The sequence below is a fragment of the Microcaecilia unicolor genome, chromosome 2 (genome assembly GCF_901765095.1).
Source record: "Microcaecilia unicolor chromosome 2, aMicUni1.1, whole genome shotgun sequence".
NCBI classification, from domain to species: Eukaryota; Metazoa; Chordata; class Amphibia; order Gymnophiona; family Siphonopidae; genus Microcaecilia; species Microcaecilia unicolor.
Genome location: NC_044032.1, coordinates 557,989,695 through 558,010,371, shown reverse-complemented (window position 1 = coordinate 558,010,371; position 20,677 = coordinate 557,989,695). Strand labels below are relative to the sequence as shown.

General features: G+C 43.5%; 1 protein-coding gene across 2 annotated transcripts in view; it reads right to left on the bottom strand.

Annotated features, from left to right (window-relative positions):
• Positions 1-20,223, bottom strand: part of EXOC1 (exocyst complex component 1) — a 163,332-nt gene extending 143,109 nt beyond the window's left edge. For both annotated transcript variants that reach the window (XM_030191403.1, XM_030191404.1), the window contains exons 1-2: positions 20,131-20,223; positions 19,811-19,950 (exon numbers count right to left, since the gene is read on the bottom strand). In XM_030191403.1, the coding sequence (XP_030047263.1) occupies positions 19,811-19,934 (124 nt within the window). In that variant the 5' untranslated portion in view covers positions 19,935-19,950; positions 20,131-20,223. The remainder of the gene's footprint in view (positions 1-19,810; positions 19,951-20,130) is intronic.
• Positions 20,224-20,677: the final 454 nt, after the last annotated feature.

Below are 20,677 nucleotides of genomic sequence, written 5' to 3'. Positions count from 1 at the left end.
CCTACCCCTCACCCCTCCTCCTCTCACAGCCCTCCTGTTTCAAGGCATTGTAACAGTTTTCCTGTCTGTGTGAGCTCAAACAGGCTGCTCCTCCTCTTCTTCCCAGAGACAGATTTTTCTTGCAAAACTCTGTCTCGTGTGGCTGTTTTAAAAGGTATTGTTTAACATGCTGAAGCGCCCTGTCAAGTTGGCACTGGCTCAGTCTCTTTCTTAAAGGTCTCAATGAAGAGACTGAGTAACAGAGGTGGAGATAAGGGTAATAGCGGTAAGCCACATTATCAGAAAAACAATACGACATTTAGTAGACCTAAATAACGTGGGTAATAACTTGTACTTTGCGGAAGAGTCTCAAGGCACTCACGACCGCTGTAAAGCTAAAAGATGTAGAATTGTTACAAGAAGCTAGAAAATTACACGCTGAGCTAGGATGGTCAGAAAAATAAAAGTGTTTTATTTGTAACATTTGTATCCCACATTTTCCCACCCATTAGCAGGCACAATGTGGCTTACATAATACCGTAAAGGTGATTGCGAAGTCTGCTGAGCTACATAGTTGATTTTGAACAACATGTGGGTGTAAACATACAGGTCCTATGTAATATAGACAGAAACAGCTGGTGTCTTTTTAAAACAAGCAACCCATCAGCTGTTCCTCAAGAACATATATTTATTACTCAAGTATGGTCATTTTTACGGCATCTTAGATATCAAACAATTCTGCGGTAAGAAACATTTCTGTAAACACTGTGAAACTACTACGACAACAAATCATTTCTATAGCGCTACCAGTCATACGCAGCGCTTCACAATTGAACATGAAGACAGTCCCTGCTCAAAAGAGCTTACAATCTAAATCAGGACAGACAGACAGGACAAATAAGGGATAAAGGTAGGACAGACAGATAGGACACATAGGGAAAAGGGACTATTGAAGAGAGGAAGACAAGATAAGGTTACGAGCAGGTGACAAGTTAGGAATTAAAAGCAGCAAACAGGTAGGCCTTTAGCCCAGATTTGAAGGCGGCCAGGGATGGAGCTTGACGTAATGTCTCAGGAAGTCTATTTATTTATTGCGAACATTTATATCCCACATAATCCCACCAAGGCAGGCTCTATGTGGCTTACAATGTTGTAGGAAAAGTACAATATAATAATACATATGCAAGACAGAGTAGAGAGTAGAGGAGGGGTAGAGAGGGGGTCAACAGGGGAGAGGAATGAGGGAATGCAGGGGATCAAGCAGGAGTGGAGTAAGAACAATCACACAGGTAAGTCTTTAGAGATTTCTTGAACAGACTGTGTTCTGCTGACTCTTTTAATGTTGATGGTAGAGCATTCCAGAAACGGGGGCATGTGTAGCTGAACGAAGAGGCAAAGAGCAGCTTATATCTTAAGTTCCTGCAGTTTGGAAAGTGAAGAGTGAGATAGGTGCGGGAGGACTTCACGAAATTCCTGGGTGGGAGGTCGATAAGGCTAAACATAAAGGCTGAGGCCTCGCCGTAGACAATCTTGTGAACGAGAACACAGACTTTGAATTCAATTCATTCTTTGATCGGGAGCCAGTGGAGCTTTTCATGGAGGGGCTTCGCTGCCTCAAACCGCGATTTGCCAAATAGCAATCGCGCCGCCATGTTCTGTGCAGTCTGAAGTTTTTTAAGGACGTGTTCTTTGCAACCAGTATGAATTCCATTGCAGTAGTCGAAGTGGCTTAAGACAAGGGAATGGATTAGCGTCCTGTACAGGTCAAAAGGGAGGAACTGCTTGATACGCTTAAGGGACCTCATGGAAAGGAACATGTGCCTCGTGACAGACAAAACTTGGAGCTCAACAGTCAGGTGGGGTCCAGAATGACCCCAAGGAGTCTCATACTGGCAGCGACAGGAATGGTGATGTTCTCCGCAGTAACCGAGCCCGGTATAGACTTGTTAAACTTGGAGGAGAGGATGAGGCACTGCGTTTTTTCCTGGTTGAGTTTAAACTTAAATGTGCTAGCCCAGTTAGTCATGATGGCCAGGTTGATCTGAATCTTAGCTGTGATTTCGGCTATGGAAGAGCAAAATGGGATGTAGATGGTCACATCGTCAGCGTAGATGTAGGGATTCAGGCCGTTGCTGTGGAGGGCCGTTGCGAGAGGGGACATCGTGATGTTGAACAAGGAAGGCGAAAGGGGAAAGCCTTGAGGGACCCCACAGCGAGACTGCCAAGATGGCGAGATAGAGGACTGGACTTTGACCCGATAGGATCGGCATGACAGAAATTCCCGAAACCAATCCAATACAGCATCTCCAACACCGTTTTCTGCTAGTAATATAAGGAGGAGACTGTGGTCAACCATGTCGATTGCGCTTGACATGCCAAATTGAAGAAGCAAGATGTTCTTTCTGAAAGACAGTTCTTTTCTAAAGTTGAACAGGAGGGTAACCAGAATTGTCTCGGTGCTATGTTGTGGCCGGAATCCAGATTGGAAGGCATGAAGAATTGAGAATTTGTCCATGTAATCAGATAGCTGTGAATTCACTAAGCTTTCCATAGTCTTCACAAGCAAGGGGATTGTAGCAACAGGGCGATAGTTGCTAATAACACTAGGTTCACATTTCGGGTCCTTCAGGATAGGTGTCAGGAGTATATGGCCGTGCTCAACAGGGAAGCAACCGTGCTGGAGCATGAAGTTAAGATATAATGTGAAGTCAGCACAAAACATTCCAGCACCGATTGCAGCAGGTAGTTGGGGCAGGTATCTAGCTTGCAGTGCGTTCTGGAAAACTTACGAATGGCCAGAGAGACCTTCTCGGCGGTGACTGGCTCGAAGGTAGACCAATAGTGGTCGGCTGGGCAAGGGCCTTGTGTGGATGCAAGGCCTTGTAGGAAGTCAGCAGCACTAGAGTAGCTTTGAGGAAATGAGTTCCAAAGAAGAAGGATTTTGTCCCTGAAATGGTCGGCCAACTTGATCGCAGATGGTATGTCAGCGCTTGAAGAGGTAACAGGGGTGGTATCAAGCAAGGAAGTCAGTTGTCGATAAAGCTTCCGCGCATCCAACATGACCGTTTGAATTCTTTTCTGGAAGAAAGTTCTCTTGGCATGCTTGATAGCATATTTGTAGGTGCGAAGGGAGAGCTTCCAAGCTGATAAGGTGAGGTCGCCTCTGGACTTATACCAAGCTCTTTCCAGCCGCCTGGTTTGCTGTTTTAATGCTTTAAGGTCGTGAGTAAACCAAGCTTTATATTTGCGGTGGAAGGAGGACTTAAGTTGCAACAGTGCAAGTCTGTCTAAGATGCATTGACACCGGTTCTCCCAACGAGAGAGGTAATCCAATAAGTCAGCGTTTGCATGCCACGTACACCCATAAATTTGCTCCCAAAATGTTTTTAGGTCGACTTCCCCTCTTGCATAGTGGGTAGAAGCTTCTTCAGGTAATGGATGACTACTCTTCCGCCAGCGGAGCGCAAACCGTAGCTGGTAGTGATCTGACCAAGGGACGGCTGACCAAGCGGTTGAGCCTACACAGAGGACCGAGTCATTTAGGAGCTTGCAGGCAAAGAGATCGAGGGTATGGCCTTTAAGGTGAGTCAGTTGTAAATCAGGATAATGGAGATCCAGGAGAGTGAGGAAACTCAGGCAGTTGCAAGAACTGGGAGAGTGGAGATCCTCTAAATGGAGGTTCAAATCGCCCAGCACAAGCAGGTTGGAATAATTGGTGCAGGAAGCGGAGAGAAAGTCCATGAAATCTGTCTGACAAGCAGCCCAATTTGTAGGTGGCCGGTAGAACAGAATACAACAGAAGGAAGTCTTGGAGAGAGCTGCTGCATATCCTGATGGAAGCGATTTCGAGACTAGGCGAGATGGATTCTGCCAGGGAGTCAACCTGGAGGGCCGAGTGATAGATCACGGCAAGGCCCCCACCTTTTTTCCCTGGCCTGGTCCAGTGCACGATTTTGAAGCCAGGAGGGCAGAGATCAAGGAGAATGGGATCCTTCGGATCACGAAGTTTCCGTGACAAAGAGAAGGTCGAGGTTGTCAGCGGTGAGCCAGTCTGCGATGGTTTCCGTCTTGTTAACCACCGACCTAGCATTGATGTAGCCAACTTTGACGGAGAGGTAAGGTTCCAGGCGACTGTCCGAGCTGGAGATATACTGAAGATGATTCGGTTTGGGGGGGGGCAACTGCAGCGAGAAGTTTGCTGATGGTAGGCGCCAGAGTGATGGTTAGCAAGCCGAGGAATTTTCCGTGCGGTGACAAGTACAGGAATGGCACTGCAGTCCAAGCCTAGGGAAGCAAGAGAGGCACGGATGAGGGTGATAAAATACAGAATGAAGAGGTACTTTGAGGACAGCATGGCAGGAATTCCACAAGTAAACAGTGCAGAATCCAGAGACAGGCAAGCTGAAGTGAAGTCAGTAGGTGGGAGCAAAGTTGGAGATATCCTGCTTGTGAAGAGCAGTAGATCCAGTAGAGGGCAGCAGAGGAGGGCTGGACAGACGAAGCCCCACCCAGAACGTAGTTTTCAGCACAGGAGCCAGCACAACCCCCGTCAGAGAAAGCGGCACCAAACCCACAAGTGCACTCCAGTGACAGTCAGCTCAATAGCAAAAAACAAAGTACAAGCCACGGTTTCATCGGCTCTGTAAACAGCAGCTTTTTAATGGAAGGTGTGAGGCTTTCAACTGCCTGCAGCCACCGACAGCTCTTATCATCAGTTAGCTACAGTTACTGTGCTCAAGTTCCACACAGCCGGGATGAATGCAATCCTCTCCCTTTCCAAGCAGGGCTTTTAATTTAACAGTCAGAGCAGAGTGGGAGTGACCCAGAGGACGAGCAGCAGACCCCTCCCAAATCTTCACCCCTGCGTCGGTTCAACAGCAGCGGTGCAGCCCCAAGGCGGGTTCAGCCGGTGAGTGGATGTCGGGCAAGCACTTTCAAGTGGGATCTGAGCTAGGCATAGGGCGATAAAGAGGACATGACCAGAAAATACAAGTCCATCGCTGGCTACTTTACAGTGATAGTGCGAAGAGGGAGGGGTAAGCCTTGTAATGCAATCTGTGCTCCACCTGTATTTCCTGACCTGCTCCTTCTATTGGCACCTGAGGAAGGCAGTTATTACTCCAGGAAGCTGGTCAAGAAATTTGTTAATTTACTACAATGAAAAGGCGTCCTCCTTCTGCTGATATTTATTTCCGCTATTCCCAGCTAGATTCAGATTTGGGCGTGCTGAATAAGAGGTCGGTTTAAATAAACCCCAGTGAAGCAGACACACTTGCAGTGCCGGCGTGCAGGAGGCGGGACACACATAGGCTTTTCTCTCGCAAAACAAATATGTCGATCCAACAAATGGGAGGAGATAATCTGCGGTTCCTAATGAAGGCGTTTTTGAACAAAGTCGGGCTAAAACGTAGCCAAACAATGGAAAATCTCAGTGACAGTAACTGAGCTAACAGTTCTCTCGCCCGTTAATTAGCAGCCAGGCATAAGGTGCGGTGAGATAAAAGGAACATCTTATAGCCGTAACCATAATCGTACATACAAATCATTCTGTCAGCTGTGTTTATTCGACACATACACGATTCAGGCAGAAGGTAGAGAGAGGTGCCCTAACTGCCAGCTGTAGTGTCGTTTTAAAGAATGTTTAAAACAGCATACAGCCCTGGCGTCCAAAAAAGAGAAAATGCTTGTCTAAAATATTTTGCAATAAGTATGACTCTTACACTGAAAAAAAGCACAAATGCAAAGTCGAAAAACGTCCACAATGCGGTGATGCTTTACTGAAAGGCGAAAAACATTTATGCTACATAACACGGCTGCCTAGGCCTAAAATATCCGAAAGATATATCATTTATGACTGTGAAGGTATGCAGGAGCCGGGTTTACACATTCCCAGTTACATCTTTGCAATGGATCTTTACTATGAACATGAGGAGGAATTCAAGTGGCTGAGCTGCCTTTCCAAGTTCATAGGGTCTTTCATTGAGAAACGGGTCAAGGAGTCCACTTTTACAGCTCACAATTCAAAAGACTATGACAGCTATTTCGTTATCAATCAGCTGATGTATAAAAAGATAGATGTGGGTTTGCAAGTGGAGAGCAGTAAGCTTTTACAAATCAGGGTTGACGCACTGGGTATTCACTTTATAGATTTAAATTTTCTGTCCATGAAACTTAGCAAGCTCCCAAAAGCCTTGAGGTCTGAAGGCAACAAAAGGTACTTTCCTCAATTTAGCACCATAGAAAATCAAAGCTATGTGGGGGAAATGCTGTCAGCTGATGATTACCATCGGCAATCCAAGAGATAATCAAATGCCAGTATCCGTTGGTTGGAGGAGTGGCCTAGTGGTTAGGGTGGTGGACTTTGGTCCTGGGGAACTGAGGAACTGAGTTCGATTCCCACTTCAGGCACAGGCAGCTCCTTGTGACTCTGGGCAAGTCACTTAACCCTCCATTGCCCCATGTAAGCCGCACTGAGCCTGCCATGAGTTGGAAAGCACGGGGTACAAATGTAACAAAAAAAATGTACATTGAGGACAAAGATAAAGAACATATACATATCAAGCATGCTGTAAAGGTTGGCAAAAGGCAGGTAGGTGACTACTTTCTTGACGGTTATGCAGTCATTAACAGTGAGTGCACAGCCTTGGAATTTTAATGAGGCTTTTACCTTTGACTTTTAACAAGTGTTTTTACCATGGCTGTATGATCTGTTAGGATTCTAAAAAGCAGAATCCAATAATAGGCACCATCTTCAAGTTTCTCAACTACAAAGCACAGTGCAAGGCAAGTTACCTAAAAGAGAAAAGGTTTAGGGTTGTAACTATTTGGGAACATGAGTGGGACAGGTTGGTTAAAACGGATAGGGAATGTGCAAACTTTCTGAGCAGAACAGCATTACCCGAACCCTTAGTTCCATGGGATGCCCTTTTGGGAGGTAGAATGAATGCCATCTGTCTATACTATCTGGTTAAACATTGTGAGAAAATAAATAACGTATTATTTTACCAGACTATACCCTTTCGTCAATAAAATAAAGAATATCCAATCAGTCACCCCCAAATCATTTATGAAAATTTTGGCCCCCTCACTGATTATTTTGGGCTTGTGAAAGTCAAGGTATTCTCACTGCATGGACTCTTTTTTCCTCGTACTACCTATTAGGCTCGAAACCTTGGGGTCATCTTTGACTCTTCTCTCTCCTTCTCTGCTCAAATCCAGCAGATTGCCAAGACCTGTCGTTTCTTTCTTTACAACATCCGTAAAATCCGCCCCTTTCTTTCCGAGCACTCTACCAAAACCCTCATCCACACCCTTGTCACCTCTCGTTTAGACTACTGCAATCTGCTTCTTGCTGGCCTCCCACTTAGTCACCTCTCCCCTCTCCAGTCGGTTCAAAACTCTGCTGCCCGTCTCGTCTTCCGCCAGGGTCGCTTTACTCATACTACCCCTCTCCTCAAGACCCTTCACTGGCTCCCTATCCGTTTTCGCATCCTGTTCAAACTTCTACTAACCTATAAATGTACTCACTCTGCTGCTCCCCAGTATCTCTCCACACTCGTCCTTCCCTACACCCCTTCCCGTGCACTCCGCTCCATGGATAAATCCTTCTTATCTGTTCCCTTCTCCACTACTGCCAACTCCAGACCGCGCCTTCTGTCTCTCTGCACCGTACGCCTGGAATAAATTTCCTGAGCCCCTACGTCTTGCCCCATCCTTGGCCACCTTTAAATCTAGACTGAAAGCCCACCTCTTTAACATTGCTTTTGACTCGTAACCACTCGCCTCCACCTACCCTCCTCTCTTCCTTCCCGTACACATTAATTGATTTGCTTACTTTATTTTTTGTCTATTAGATTGTAAGCTCTTTGAGCAGGGACTGTCTTTCTTCTATGTTTGTGCAGCGCTGCGTACACCTTGTAGCACTATAGAAATGCTAAATAGTAGTAGTAGTAGTAGGCTGCACGGTACGTTCACATTTCCATTGTGTCGCACGTGCAATGAAACAGGTCAGTGGGAGAAATATGCCCATGGTGAGAGAAACCCGATTGGAACATGGTGGTACCGTAGAATTGGAAAATGGCTATTGCTAAAGAGTACAGGGTAGGAGAATCAATGAAGTTTGGCATTTTGAACAGACATCTACACATCTCTTTGCAGAATACATGAATATATATCTTCATTAAAAGCAGGATGCATCGGGGTTTCCTCAATGATGAACTGATGCTGAACAGCAAAGCAGGTACAATGATGATTTCTACCAGAAATAAGGAATGCCTTTGAGGCATATTTTCAAAGCACTTAGCCTTCCAAAGTTCCATAGAAACTCTGTGGGTGAAGTTTAGTCAAAGAAGAAATATACCAACTACAAGCATCGTGAGAGATCCTGATGAGCTGTGTGATTTTATAGACAATGACATGGCCAGGTAATACCAACATCTTCATAGCTTCTTTTACAACCTGCATGCCCGCCTTTCCCTACGGGTGAGCATATCTCGGCCAGTCCCAAAACATACCGGTACAGATTATCCTACAGGGAGATCTGCCTGAAGGTAAAAGAAATCACATTCAACAGTGAAAACAGCCAGAAAATAAATGTTTGCAATCTAAAGGAGCTAGTTCTATGTTTGTACAGCGCTGCGTATGCTTTGTAGCGCTATAGAAATGCTAAATAGTAGTAGTAGTTATGGATTACAATCCAAGGGTGCCAGCAGCTGAACAAACAAAAATATCCATCCAGCAAAAAGGCATTGTCAGGAACAATGCCCAATGGCTCATAGAGAGTCAAAAAATCCAAAGGGTCACTGTATATGATAATCGGGTTTTGGTTCAAAATTTTAGCACACTGCTACTGATTATGTCCACACATCTTTTGTAATATACTAAAAAAAAAAACAAATCCCTGTAAAAAAGCATTGTTCTGTAACTATTTTCATTTAAAAAAGAAAAAAAGTTTGCTTACTTGTACCTTTTCCCAGTCAATAAAACCCCAGAAGCTGCTAAATATTTCTTTTATTGAATAGGATTGAGGGAGGGATTGTGGGGATAGTCTTCTTTACTAAAGGAACACCTGTGTTTTGCATGATTTGTGCTGTGGCTATGCATCTACCGCTGTGTGAAATTCTGCCCTGGAGTTCTGAAACTAGCATCTCTGTCCGCCTGATGGAGCGCTTCAGCATGTTGTTTAACAATACCTTTTAAAGTAGCCACATGAGATAGAGAGTTTTGCAAGAAAACATCTATCTCTGGGAAGAGGTGGAGGAGGAGCCTGTTTGAGTTCACACAGACATGGAAACTATTACGGTGCCTTGAAACAGGAGGAGTAGGTATGGATTCTCACACAATAGAGCACTTCACTCCATCAGTTGGGTGTTCCGGGAGGAGGAAGGGGTGTCTGGGTTAGCGGTATTCTTTCCTGAGAGAAAAAAAATCCATCTATCTGGCACCGAGGCTTGAGAGGAGGAGGAGGGGGGTCTGGGTTCAAGCCTTTTTGCAGCACTGTTCAGAAAAATGGAGTTTAAAGTAGTGTGAAGGCTGAAAAATGTCTATTTTCTTTCCTGAGAGAGGGATGAAAAATATTTTAAGCTGTGCACAGTCCTCCTAGGCTGTAGAGGGCGGTGTCAGGTGCTTCTGACATCACTTATCACGTGACCCTGTCCACGATGGCAGCAAGTAGTGTAAAACAGGAAGCAACATGATGTCTTGGAAAAGGGGCCTGGCTATGACAACACTTCCTGTGACATCATAAGGTGTGGGGTTTGGGGCAGGGCTATGTAAAAAGGAATAGGATTTGGGTGGGGTTATAGAAATAAAAGCAGGGTTAGAGGTGGGATTATGCAAAAGGGGTGAAGCATGGGCGAGATGTGACAAAAAGGGGAAAAGGAAATGGGTTGGGCCTGGGAGAAAAGTGGGCATGGCCTGGGCGGATCCTAGATTCTGACTGGCTGACATGGCCAGACGTGTGTGGTCACCTGTCAAGATCAATTAAAGACCATTGACGAATGCTAGTGAGGCTTACTACTCAAGTTACACCCCTGTATGCCCCATTTAAAATATGAATATCATTTATCCACAGCCACTAGAATGCTGTATCATACTGGCTCAGTGGAAAAAAAATATAACAATGTATGGCCTGATTCCTTTTATAACAGCATTCAATCTCTGGGAGGAGACCAGTATAAAGCAAATCTCCTCCTACAAAAGGGGTGTGCAACCTTTGACCTGGAAGGCTGCAAACCAGTCAGGTTTCAGGTCTTCCACAACGAATGTGCATAAGGTCTAACTGCATACATTGCCTCCATTATGGACAAACAGATCTCATGCATTTCATTGTGAAAATCCTGAAAACCCGACTGCATTGGGGCCTTGTCCTAAAACAACCAATTTAACATTTTTGGAAATCACTCTGAATAAGAGGACTGCATCCTGCTCTGCCAGCCACAAAAAGTCACTGCTGTACTTGGCATATTTTGGTGTGAGAATAACTGGAAAAAAATGGAGGCAATTCTTGTTAAATTTGTTGAAAGCCGAATGGAAAGGAATAAGAGGGTCTGAACCTTCCAGAATGTTGTGCATGTTCTGAATTATCAGATACTCAAAAGACAATAATCCTCAAAAGCGCATGGTATGTTTTTATCCTTAAATCAATTTGAACTAAAATGCAAAGGTGCTTAGCTAAAACAGTGGTGTACATAAGTACATAAGTACATAAGTAGTGCCATACTGGGAAAGACCAAAGGTCCATCTAGCCCAGCATCCTGTCACCGACAGTGGCCAATCCAGGTCAAGGGCACCTGGCACGCTCCCCAAACGTAAAAACATTCCAGACAAGTTATACCTAAAAATGAGGAATTTTCCAGTCCATTTAATAGCGGTCTATGGACTTGTCCTTTAGGAATCTATCTAACCCCTTTTTAAACTCCGTCAAGCTAACCGCCCGTACCACGTTCTCCGGCAATGAATTCCAGAGTCTAATTACACGTTGGGTGAAGAAAAATTTTCTCCGATTCGTTTTAAATTTACCACACTGTAGCTTCAACTCATGCCCTCTAGTCCTAGTATTTTTGGATAGCGTGAACAGTCGCTTCACATCCACCCGATCCATTCCACTCATTATTTTATACACTTCTATCATATCTCCCCTCAGCCGTCTCTTCTCCAAGCTGAAAAGCCCTAGCCTTCTCAGCCTCTCTTCATAGGAAAGTCGTCCCATCCCCACTATCATTTTCGTCGCCCTTCGCTGTACCTTTTCCAATTCTACTATATCTTTTTTGAGATACGGAGACCAGTACTGAACACAATACTCCAGGTGCGGTCGCACCATGGAGCGATACAACGGCATTATAACATCCGCACACCTGGACTCCTACCCTTCTTAATAACACCCAACATTCTATTCGCTTTCCTAGCCGCAGCAGCACACTGAGCAGAAGGTTTCAGCGTATCATCGACGACGACACCCAGATCCCTTTCTTGATCCGTAACTCCTAACGCGGAACCTTGCAAGACGTAGCTATAATTCGGGTTCCTCTTACCCACATGCATCACTTTGCACTTGTCAACATTGAACTTCATCTGCCACTTGCACGCCCATTCTCCCAGTCTCGCAAGGTCCTCCTGTAATCGTTCACATTCCTCCTGCGACTTGACGACCCTGAATAATTTTGTGTCATCGGCGAATTTAATTACCTCACTAGTTATTCCCATCTCTAGGTCATTTATAAATACATTAAAAAGCAACGGACCCAGCACAGACCCCTGCGGGACCTCACTAACTACCCTCCTCCACTGAGAATACTGGCCACGCAATCCTACTCTCTGCTTCCTATCTTTCAACCAGTTCTTAATCCATAATAATACCCTACCTCCGATTCCATGACTCTGCAATTTCTTCAGGAGTCTTTCGTGCGGCACTTTGTCAAACGCCTTCTGAAAATCCAGATATACAATATCAACCGGCTCCCCATTGTCCACATGTTGCTTATCCCCTCAAAAAAATGCATTAGATTGGTGAGGCAAGACTTCCCTTCACTAAATCCGTGCTGACTTTGTCTCATCAGTCCATGTTTTTGTATATGCTCTGCAATTTTATTCTTAATAATAGCCTCCACCATCTTGCCCGGCACCGACGTCAGACTCACCGGTCTATAATTTCCCGGATCTCCTCTGGAACCTTTCTTAAAAATCGGAGTAACATTGGCTACCCTCCAGTCTTCCGGTATTACACTCGATTTTTAGGGACAGATTGCATATTTCTAACAGTAGCTCCGCAAGTTCATTTTTTAGTTCTATTAATACTCTGGGATGAATACCATCAGGTCCCGGTGATTTACTACTCTTCAGCTTGCTGAACTGACCCATTACATCCTCCAAGGTTACAGAGAATTCGTTTAGTTTCTCCGACTCCCCCGCTTTAAATATTCTTTCCGGCACCGGTGTCCCCCCCAAATCCTCCTCGGTGAAGACCGAAGCAAAGAATTCATTTAATTTCTCCGCTACGGCTTTGTCCTCCTTGATCGCCCCTTTAACACCATTTTCGTCCAGCGGCCCCACCGACTCTTTGGCCGGTTTCCTGCTTTTAATGTATCTAAAAAAGTTTTTACTATGTATTTTTGCTTCCAACGCTAATTTCTTCTCAAAGTCCTTTTTGCCCTCCTTATCTCCGCTTTGCATTTGGCTTGGCATTCCTTATGATCTATCCTGTTACTTTCAGTTGGTTCTCTTCTCCACTTTCTGAAGGATTGTTTTTGGCTCTAATGATTTCCTTTATCTTACTGTTTAGCCACGCCGGCTGACGTTTAGTCTTTTTTCCCTTTTTTCTAATACGTGGAATATATTTGTCCTGAACCTCCAGGATGGTGTTTTTAAACAGCATCCACGCCTGATGCAAGTTTTTTACTCTGCGAGCTGCTCCTTTCAGTCTTTTTTTCACCATTTTTCTCATTTTGTCGTAATCACCTTTTCTATAGTTAAACGCTAGCGTACTTGATTTCCTAGTTTCACTTCCTTCAATGCCAATATCAAAACCGATCATATTATGATCACTGTTATCAGCGGCCCTCGTATCGTTACCCCCTGCACTAGATCATGAGCACCACTAAGGACTAAGTCTAGTATTTTTCCTTCTCTTGTCGGCTCCTGAACTAGCTGTTCCATGAAGCTGTCCTTGATTTCATCAAGAAATCTTATGTCCCTTGCGTGTACAGATGTTACATTACCCCAGTCTATATGCGGGTAATTGAAATCCCCCATTATTATTGTGTTGCCCAGTTTGTTTGCGTCCCTGATTTCCTTTAACATTTCCGCATCCGTCTGTTTGTCCTGGCCAGGCGGACGGTAGTACACTCCTATCACTATCCTTTTCCCCTTTGCACATGGAATTTCAATCCACAGTGATTCCAAGGAGTGTTTTGCTTCCTGCAGAATTTTCAATCTATTTGATTCAAGGCTCTCGTTAATATACAATGCTACCCCTCCACCAATCTGATTCACCCTATCACTACGATATAATTTGTACCCCGGTATGACAGTGTCCCACTGGTTATCCTCCTTCCACCAGGTCTCAGAGATGCCTATTATATCTAATTTTTCATTTAGTGCAATATATTCTAACTCCCCCATCTTATTTCTTAGGCTCCTGGCATTCGCATATAGACATTTCAAACTATGTTTGTTGCTCCTAAGTACATCAGCTTAGTACTTGACAGTATTAATTGGCAATCTTTTGTCTGATTTTTATTGTTATTTAAAGATACCCGATCTACTACAATCTCTTTTGCAACCTCACTATCAGGATACTCTATCTTCCCTGTTATGGTGATATCTTTGAAAGATACCTTATCCCGAACCATGCTCTTTTGAGCGACTGTCGGCCTTCCCCCCATTTCTAGTTTAAAAGCTGCTCTATCTCCTTCTTAAACGCCGATGCCAGCAGCCTGGTCCCACTCTGGTTAAGATGGAGCCCATCCTTTCGGAATAGGCTCCCCCTTCCCCAGAATGTTGCCCAGTTCCTAACAAATCTAAAGCCCTCCTCCCTGCACCATCGTCTCATCCACGCATTGAGACTCACCTATAGGAACTCTCCTGATGCAGAATGTGATCAAAATTATTGCTGTGACTGAATTATTGTGATTTTTACAGCACATACCAGATACACATAGTGGATAGTTCCTACCCCTTGCATCATAATGGTTAAAACAAACAAGCAGGGTACACAATGAAAACAAGGAGGTCCTGGGTAAGACAACAAGGCCATGACAGAGTATGGTAGGTGGGACTAAATTAAAAAGGCAACTTTTCAGGCAGTTATCATCAGATCTAACATTTGACGGTCTGGAAATGTTTCTAGGAAAACTCTAGTTATGTAAGTTATTGTTAATCAGTTTTTCTTGTGTAACGTGACATAGGTATGGAATATCCAACAGCCTCAGTTCTGTCTAAGAAACTAAGATACACATTCCCTAGCATAGAGCACAAATGTTAATTTTCACATGAGCAGGATGAACTGGGGTTCACATATTAAAAGAATATTCCAACGTTAGATGAAAACACACCCCTGAATCTGCTAAAAGAGAAACTGGTGTATGTGTCCAGGAAAGTCATTCCAGGCCTTCGCTGTTGCCAGAAAGGCCATGACACCAAGATTTTGGCAATGGCAGAAAGGGGGGGGGGGATGTCAATTCTAAGACAAAATGTATTTAGAAAGAAATTAACACTTCACCAAACAAACTATATTTATGGTTCTATGTACTACAAGACGTTAAAATTTACAAAGCTAATTTTACTACATTTTGTTTACTGGGCACTGCAAGAAGAAATGGATAGGCAAAGCACATACATGCTCAAAGGGCAGTGCTATATTTTGCATTTGACAGTGGCAGTACTGGGTAAACTATCACTTACACACGTACAACTGTACTTAGTGCTACGATCTGGCCCAGTCTGGAAAACAACACAAGTTGACAGGAAGGGAAGAACCTCTTGCCAACTTGATTTAGCATAGGGTTACCATATGACTCCAAAAAAAGGAGGACATTGATCCAGTGCGGGTTTTGCTTCCATTGAAAGCAATGGAAGTAAAACCCAGACTGGCTCAATCTGCCCTTTTTCTGGAGCCATATGGTAACCCAAATTAGCGGGGTCTTGGATGAGAAGGAAGAAGCAGCATCACCAGCGCTCCTTGGAAGTTATTTTGAGGAAGATGGAGAAAAGAGAGGTGGACGATTCAAGATGAGCCGTTTCTTGGTTAGTTGGGGAAAGGGTTGGTGAATGTTGTGGTCTCATAAAGAGTGCAGATACATTAGACAGTTAAACCAGCAATTCAACATCCACAAAAGATTAGTTTTCCTGAATTTCAACTCTTTATTGAGGCATAAGCATAAACAGTTCACTTCATTCAGAAGCTGAGTCCACCTGGATACTCACAGTTGCTGACAAGCTGAGAATACTGCAGAGGTGGATATGGAATGTCTGAAAAAATGAGTTCATTTATTGTAGAGATGCAGCTATGTGGAAAATAAGCTGAGACAGCTAAGAAGCTGCTGCAAAGGAGTTGGGCAAAAGGTGAAAAGGTGGTCAGTTTTCCAAGGGAGAAGCAAGGCAGAACAATACTGCATATTCTGAGCCAAAATGGAGATTCTGCCCTGCAGGGAGGAGGGAGCAAGAAGAAAACCCACAAGCCCAGAGGGCAAGAAAAGGACCCAATAGGATAAATGCCTGAGACTAAGGCACAGTGCATGTCACAAAGTACTAACAAAAGCATCTGCCTGGGCTTCAATGATTGGAGGGAGAGGGTCATATACAGAGGCTGACCTATCAGAGTGCAGAATGCAAGGGCAATCTGGAAGTGAAAGCAGCACTGAACACGTTAGAACTACAATATGAAAAATAAATGCAGAACATGCACATACAACCATAGGGGCAGAATAGTGGATATGGTCCAGGACATCATTGCCTACCTTCCATCCCATTACTGAGTGCATATCAACTCAGCAAATTTCTCAGCTACAGCTCAAAAGCAGTAATTAAGATTAGGGCACTACTCATAATTTAAGAACTGCTAATAGGAGTTTGGCACATCACATGGTACTGACTAATATGGCTATTACAATGTTAAGCACAAGTTTACCACACATAGGAAATAATTTAACATGCCATCATCCCAAGGATCCAATATATCATGCCGAGCTTTCAATGCAGAAATCAAAGCGTATTCCATAACAATACGCAGAAGTTAACTGGTTAACAAGCTAATCAGCGCTGATAACTGAATGTTAACCAATTATAAGAACCAACTGGCATTAATTAAAATTTAAGCGCACTACTTACTAAGAGTATTCTGTAACATGGCGCACATAAATTCTAAGTCGCATAGCTGAAAAGGGGACGTGGCCATAGGCATGGAATGGGCAGGTAGTGGGCGTATCTAAAACCTATATGCATTGTTATAGAACACACCCACTCTGCGCCTAATTTAGGTGTCGGGATTTACACTAGGTTTTACTTGGCATAACTGGCCGCAACTAAATTTAGTCGCATGGACCAGCGCTCGGCATATTCTATAAACCACACAGAAATTTGGAAATGTAAGCTTATTCTTTAAAGTATGCCTAAATTAAGGAGTATTTTATAGAATATGCTTAACCAAATTTCATTTTGGCGCTGAATTTTTAGGCATGATGTATAGAATCTAGTCCCATATGTGCTACACACCGCTAGCTTTAGCGGACATTAGGGTCAGTCTTGGTATATTTGTTAAATAATGCCTGATACAACGTCTGCCCCAAACTAAAAACTAACAACAAATGAAGAAACCTGTTTACCAACTGTGTTATTTCTGCAGTACACCTCAGGAAGGTTAAATGTGATACACAGCAAGAACAGGAGGTGGATTTACCAATAAGAAGAATAAAAAGGAGAAGGACAGTGTGAGGCATAAATCTGTCATAGACCGGGGAAAATTATGCCAATGATCAGGACCATTAGCTCCCATACATTACTACTACTACTACTATTTAGCATTTCTATAGCGCTACAAGGCGTACACAGCGCATTAGAGGAGTTGCTATTGAACTGCAGAGCATGTTTTGCCCAGATACTAGGACAATAACTCTTGGTTCTCACCAATCAGATTACATGCTTGCAGCTACTCTCCCTCCTATAGACCTGGAAATCGTTACTCAGGCAAGTTCTGATGGAGAAACATTTCTAAAAAGGTACAATAAGGCACACCTCATCCATGGGAAACTTTGTAAATCTTATATTACTGTTCCAGAAAAGCATCAAGATCATGACTCTGAGAAAATAATAGAAAATGAAGATATTATGATCACCAGGGATACTCCCATTACAACTGATAAAACCTCAGAAAAAAAAAAAAACCCTGGCATAGTGGTGAAGGCGAAAAACCCAAGAACAGTGACAACTAATAATAGTCCCAAGCAATTACTCTGTGAATTGTGTAGAGAGAGAGTGTTCTCAAACACCAAGAAATGCAGTCAGAAATCAAGAAAATGTGGCAGAAAGATACAGGAATATTTTCCATTGTATTAGGAACCACAGGCTTATCACAAATTTTCAAGCACATCTGAATGGATTGCCTATACATGTAACCTCTTAAGAGCTCCAGAAAGAAGCTCCCTTTGGCACCATTCAAGTACAATACAAGCCTTAACAGTACATTTTAGAGCCTAAAATCATACTCCACATCCCAGTTACAGCTGTACAAGGGTAGTGGGCACCCTAGGCAAACACCACCCCCCTTCAATTAACTTTCAGGCCTTTTAGCCTACACCTCCCCTGAAGAGTTTGATCATTAAACTCGATCATAAGAATATAAGCAATGCCATACTGGGACAGACCGAAGTTCCATCAAGCCCAGCATCCTGTTTCCAACAGTGGCCAATCCAGGTTACAAATACCTGGCAAGATCCCACAACAATACAAATACATTTTATGCTGCTTATCTTAGAAATACTCACAAAACTGTCAAATGGTAGAGCATAAGACTCACAGTGCCAATAATTATTAAGTGATATTGGAGAAGTCTCATTCAGTCACTTAGGCTACTGTTTTTACCACCAATCAGGTTAGCCCATATATCGTGACGATTTATAATCATCGACAACCTCCAACCTTCCATGATATAGTGTACCGTGCAACTGTATCCCGTGTTCCTTACTTTGTTATAATTCTTTCAGTTCTTTTTGTCTTTTTTTCAATATTTTTTAAATACTTTAATTCTTACAATTTCTGTATATCTTGCATATCTTCACATGACTGCACTCATATTGTCTTTTTTCGTTATATAATTTCCAATGCCAGAGGCAACTTGTTACAACTATAGTCCCCGCAATAACTTGCATGTCTATATATGTCTCATGCATTCAGATGATATGACTGCAATAATTTTCACATAATTTCATGTTGGAGACAATGGAGACGAGTTAATGTCACTTAGCTTTGCGTGATCTCAGGTATAGCTGTGGTCCCGACAGGTGCCTGTTTCGCATTTGCAGCTTTGTGAAGGGAATACCCAGCGTGTACAGTCTCTCTCCATCCGCTTGGCACGCAAAGCTAAGTGACATTAACTCGTCTCCATTGTCTCCAACATGAAACTATGTGAAAATTATTGCAGTCATATCATCTGAATGCATGAGACATATATAGACATGCAAGTTATTGCGGGGATTATAGCTGTAAGAAGTTGCCTCCGGCATTGGAAAATATAACGAAAAAAGACAATATGAGTGCAGTCATGTGAAGATATAGATATACAGAAATTGTAAGAATTAAAGTATTTAAAAAATATTGAAAAAAAGACAAAAAGAACTGAAAGAATTATAACAAAGTAAGGAACACGGGATACAGTTGCACAGTACACTATATCACGGAAGGTTGGAGGTTGTCGATGATTATAAATCGTCACGATATATGGGCTCACCTGATTGGTGGTAAAAACAGTAGCCTAAGTGACTGAATAAGACTTCTCCAATATCACTTAATAATTATTAGCACTGTGAATCTTAAGCTCTACCATTTGACAGTTTTGTGAGTATTATTGTTCCATTGGTAGACTATTGCCATATTTATTTTTGACATTTATCCTAGAAATACGCAGTGGATTTTTCCCCAAGTCCATCATCTTAATAATGGCTTACGGACTTTTAGGAAGTTAGCCAAACCTTTTTTAAACTCTGCTATGCCAACTGGCAATGAATTCCAGATTACTGAAGAAATATTTTTTATGATTTGTTTTAAATTTACTACTTTGTAACTTCATTGCGTGCCTCCTAGTCCTAGTATTTTTGGAAACAGTAAACAAGTGATTCATGTCTATCCGTTCCACTCCACTCATGATCATCACTCAACAGTCCCATAAAAATGTAAAAATGCTGGTTAAAGCATGCGCTTGCTGATGGTTTTTTTCAGTTTGTGTGGCTTTCAAGATCGATTGTTTTGCTTAGACTCTAGCTGCTCTTTACCCCTCCTCCCCCAACGAAGCTGCTGCTTTAGGCAATCGCCTCGTGTTTACTAATGACTGGGCCAACCCTACTGTCATAGTATGCACAAAACTAACCATTTGAGACATTGCCCTCTTAAGTTTGGGGGCAAAAGGTGACGTGTTTTTCACACCATTACAAAGCTCGAAAAACTGCAGACTTCTCTAATGGTTGCTCTCTCCCTGGTGTTGGTATGAGCAAATCTGGACTATGCTCCTGTGCCCACTATAATGTACGGTGCTGTATGGAAGTGAGAAAGTCCTGTGGCTTAAAGCACAGAAGCTAAGTTTTTTAAATAACCGAAAAGCAAGCAGTGCAAGACAGCGCAGTCCTACCAGTGGCACACAGGAAACAGTTGCGTTTCTTCTTGCCAGCTTTGCAAACGTTGACAATGCTGAGCAGACGCTCATCGTTAGGCGTGAAGATGTCCCGTTGCAATGCGTGCTTGATGGCCGTCATACTACCGCTATCACCGCTGTTTACAAACAAAAAAGACCCAGAGACTTCAAGTCACACACCTTTGGATGCCCTCGCCAAACACCCTTCTTCAACGCATTCAAAGATCCTGAACCCCCCCCCCCCCCCCCTGCTGTTTTACATCGCTCTCTTTTCGCCACCTGCTCCCCATATGTCACCCCTCCTCCAGTCCTCCTACCTTCAAACCTGTCTGAGGTGTAGCAGCACAGCAGCAATTTCTACAACTTGCCCACAACAGGAAGATCAGGACCCGGAACTATCCTTTAGCACTTCCCCCATCCATCCGAATTATTCCTGCCGGGCAACAGGAAGATACGTCAGTTTAAGAGGGCGGGATGGAGGAAACGGAGAGGGAAAGCGCCGGCTGTCGGCGGTCTCAAAACAGAGGTTTGAAGATAGGATTGAACTCGAGTTGCTGGATCGGGGGAAGTGAGTGGGGGGGGGGGGGGGGGTGTCAGAGAGAGGAACAAGAAGAGGGAGATGTGGCCGTAGGAGGAAGGTCAGTTGTTGAGTGCTTCCTCTGGATTGCCTTTGCCTACAGTTGGATACATTGATACCTCGGGTAGGCTTCCATCTAATTGCTGCAAGACCTGTTCTGGGAAATCCTTTTAGCATTTGTATAGCGCTACCAGACGCACGCAGCGCTGAACACCTGACATAGAGAGACAGTCCATGCTCAATAGACCTTACAATCTAAAAATAATACAGACAGACAAGACAATAAG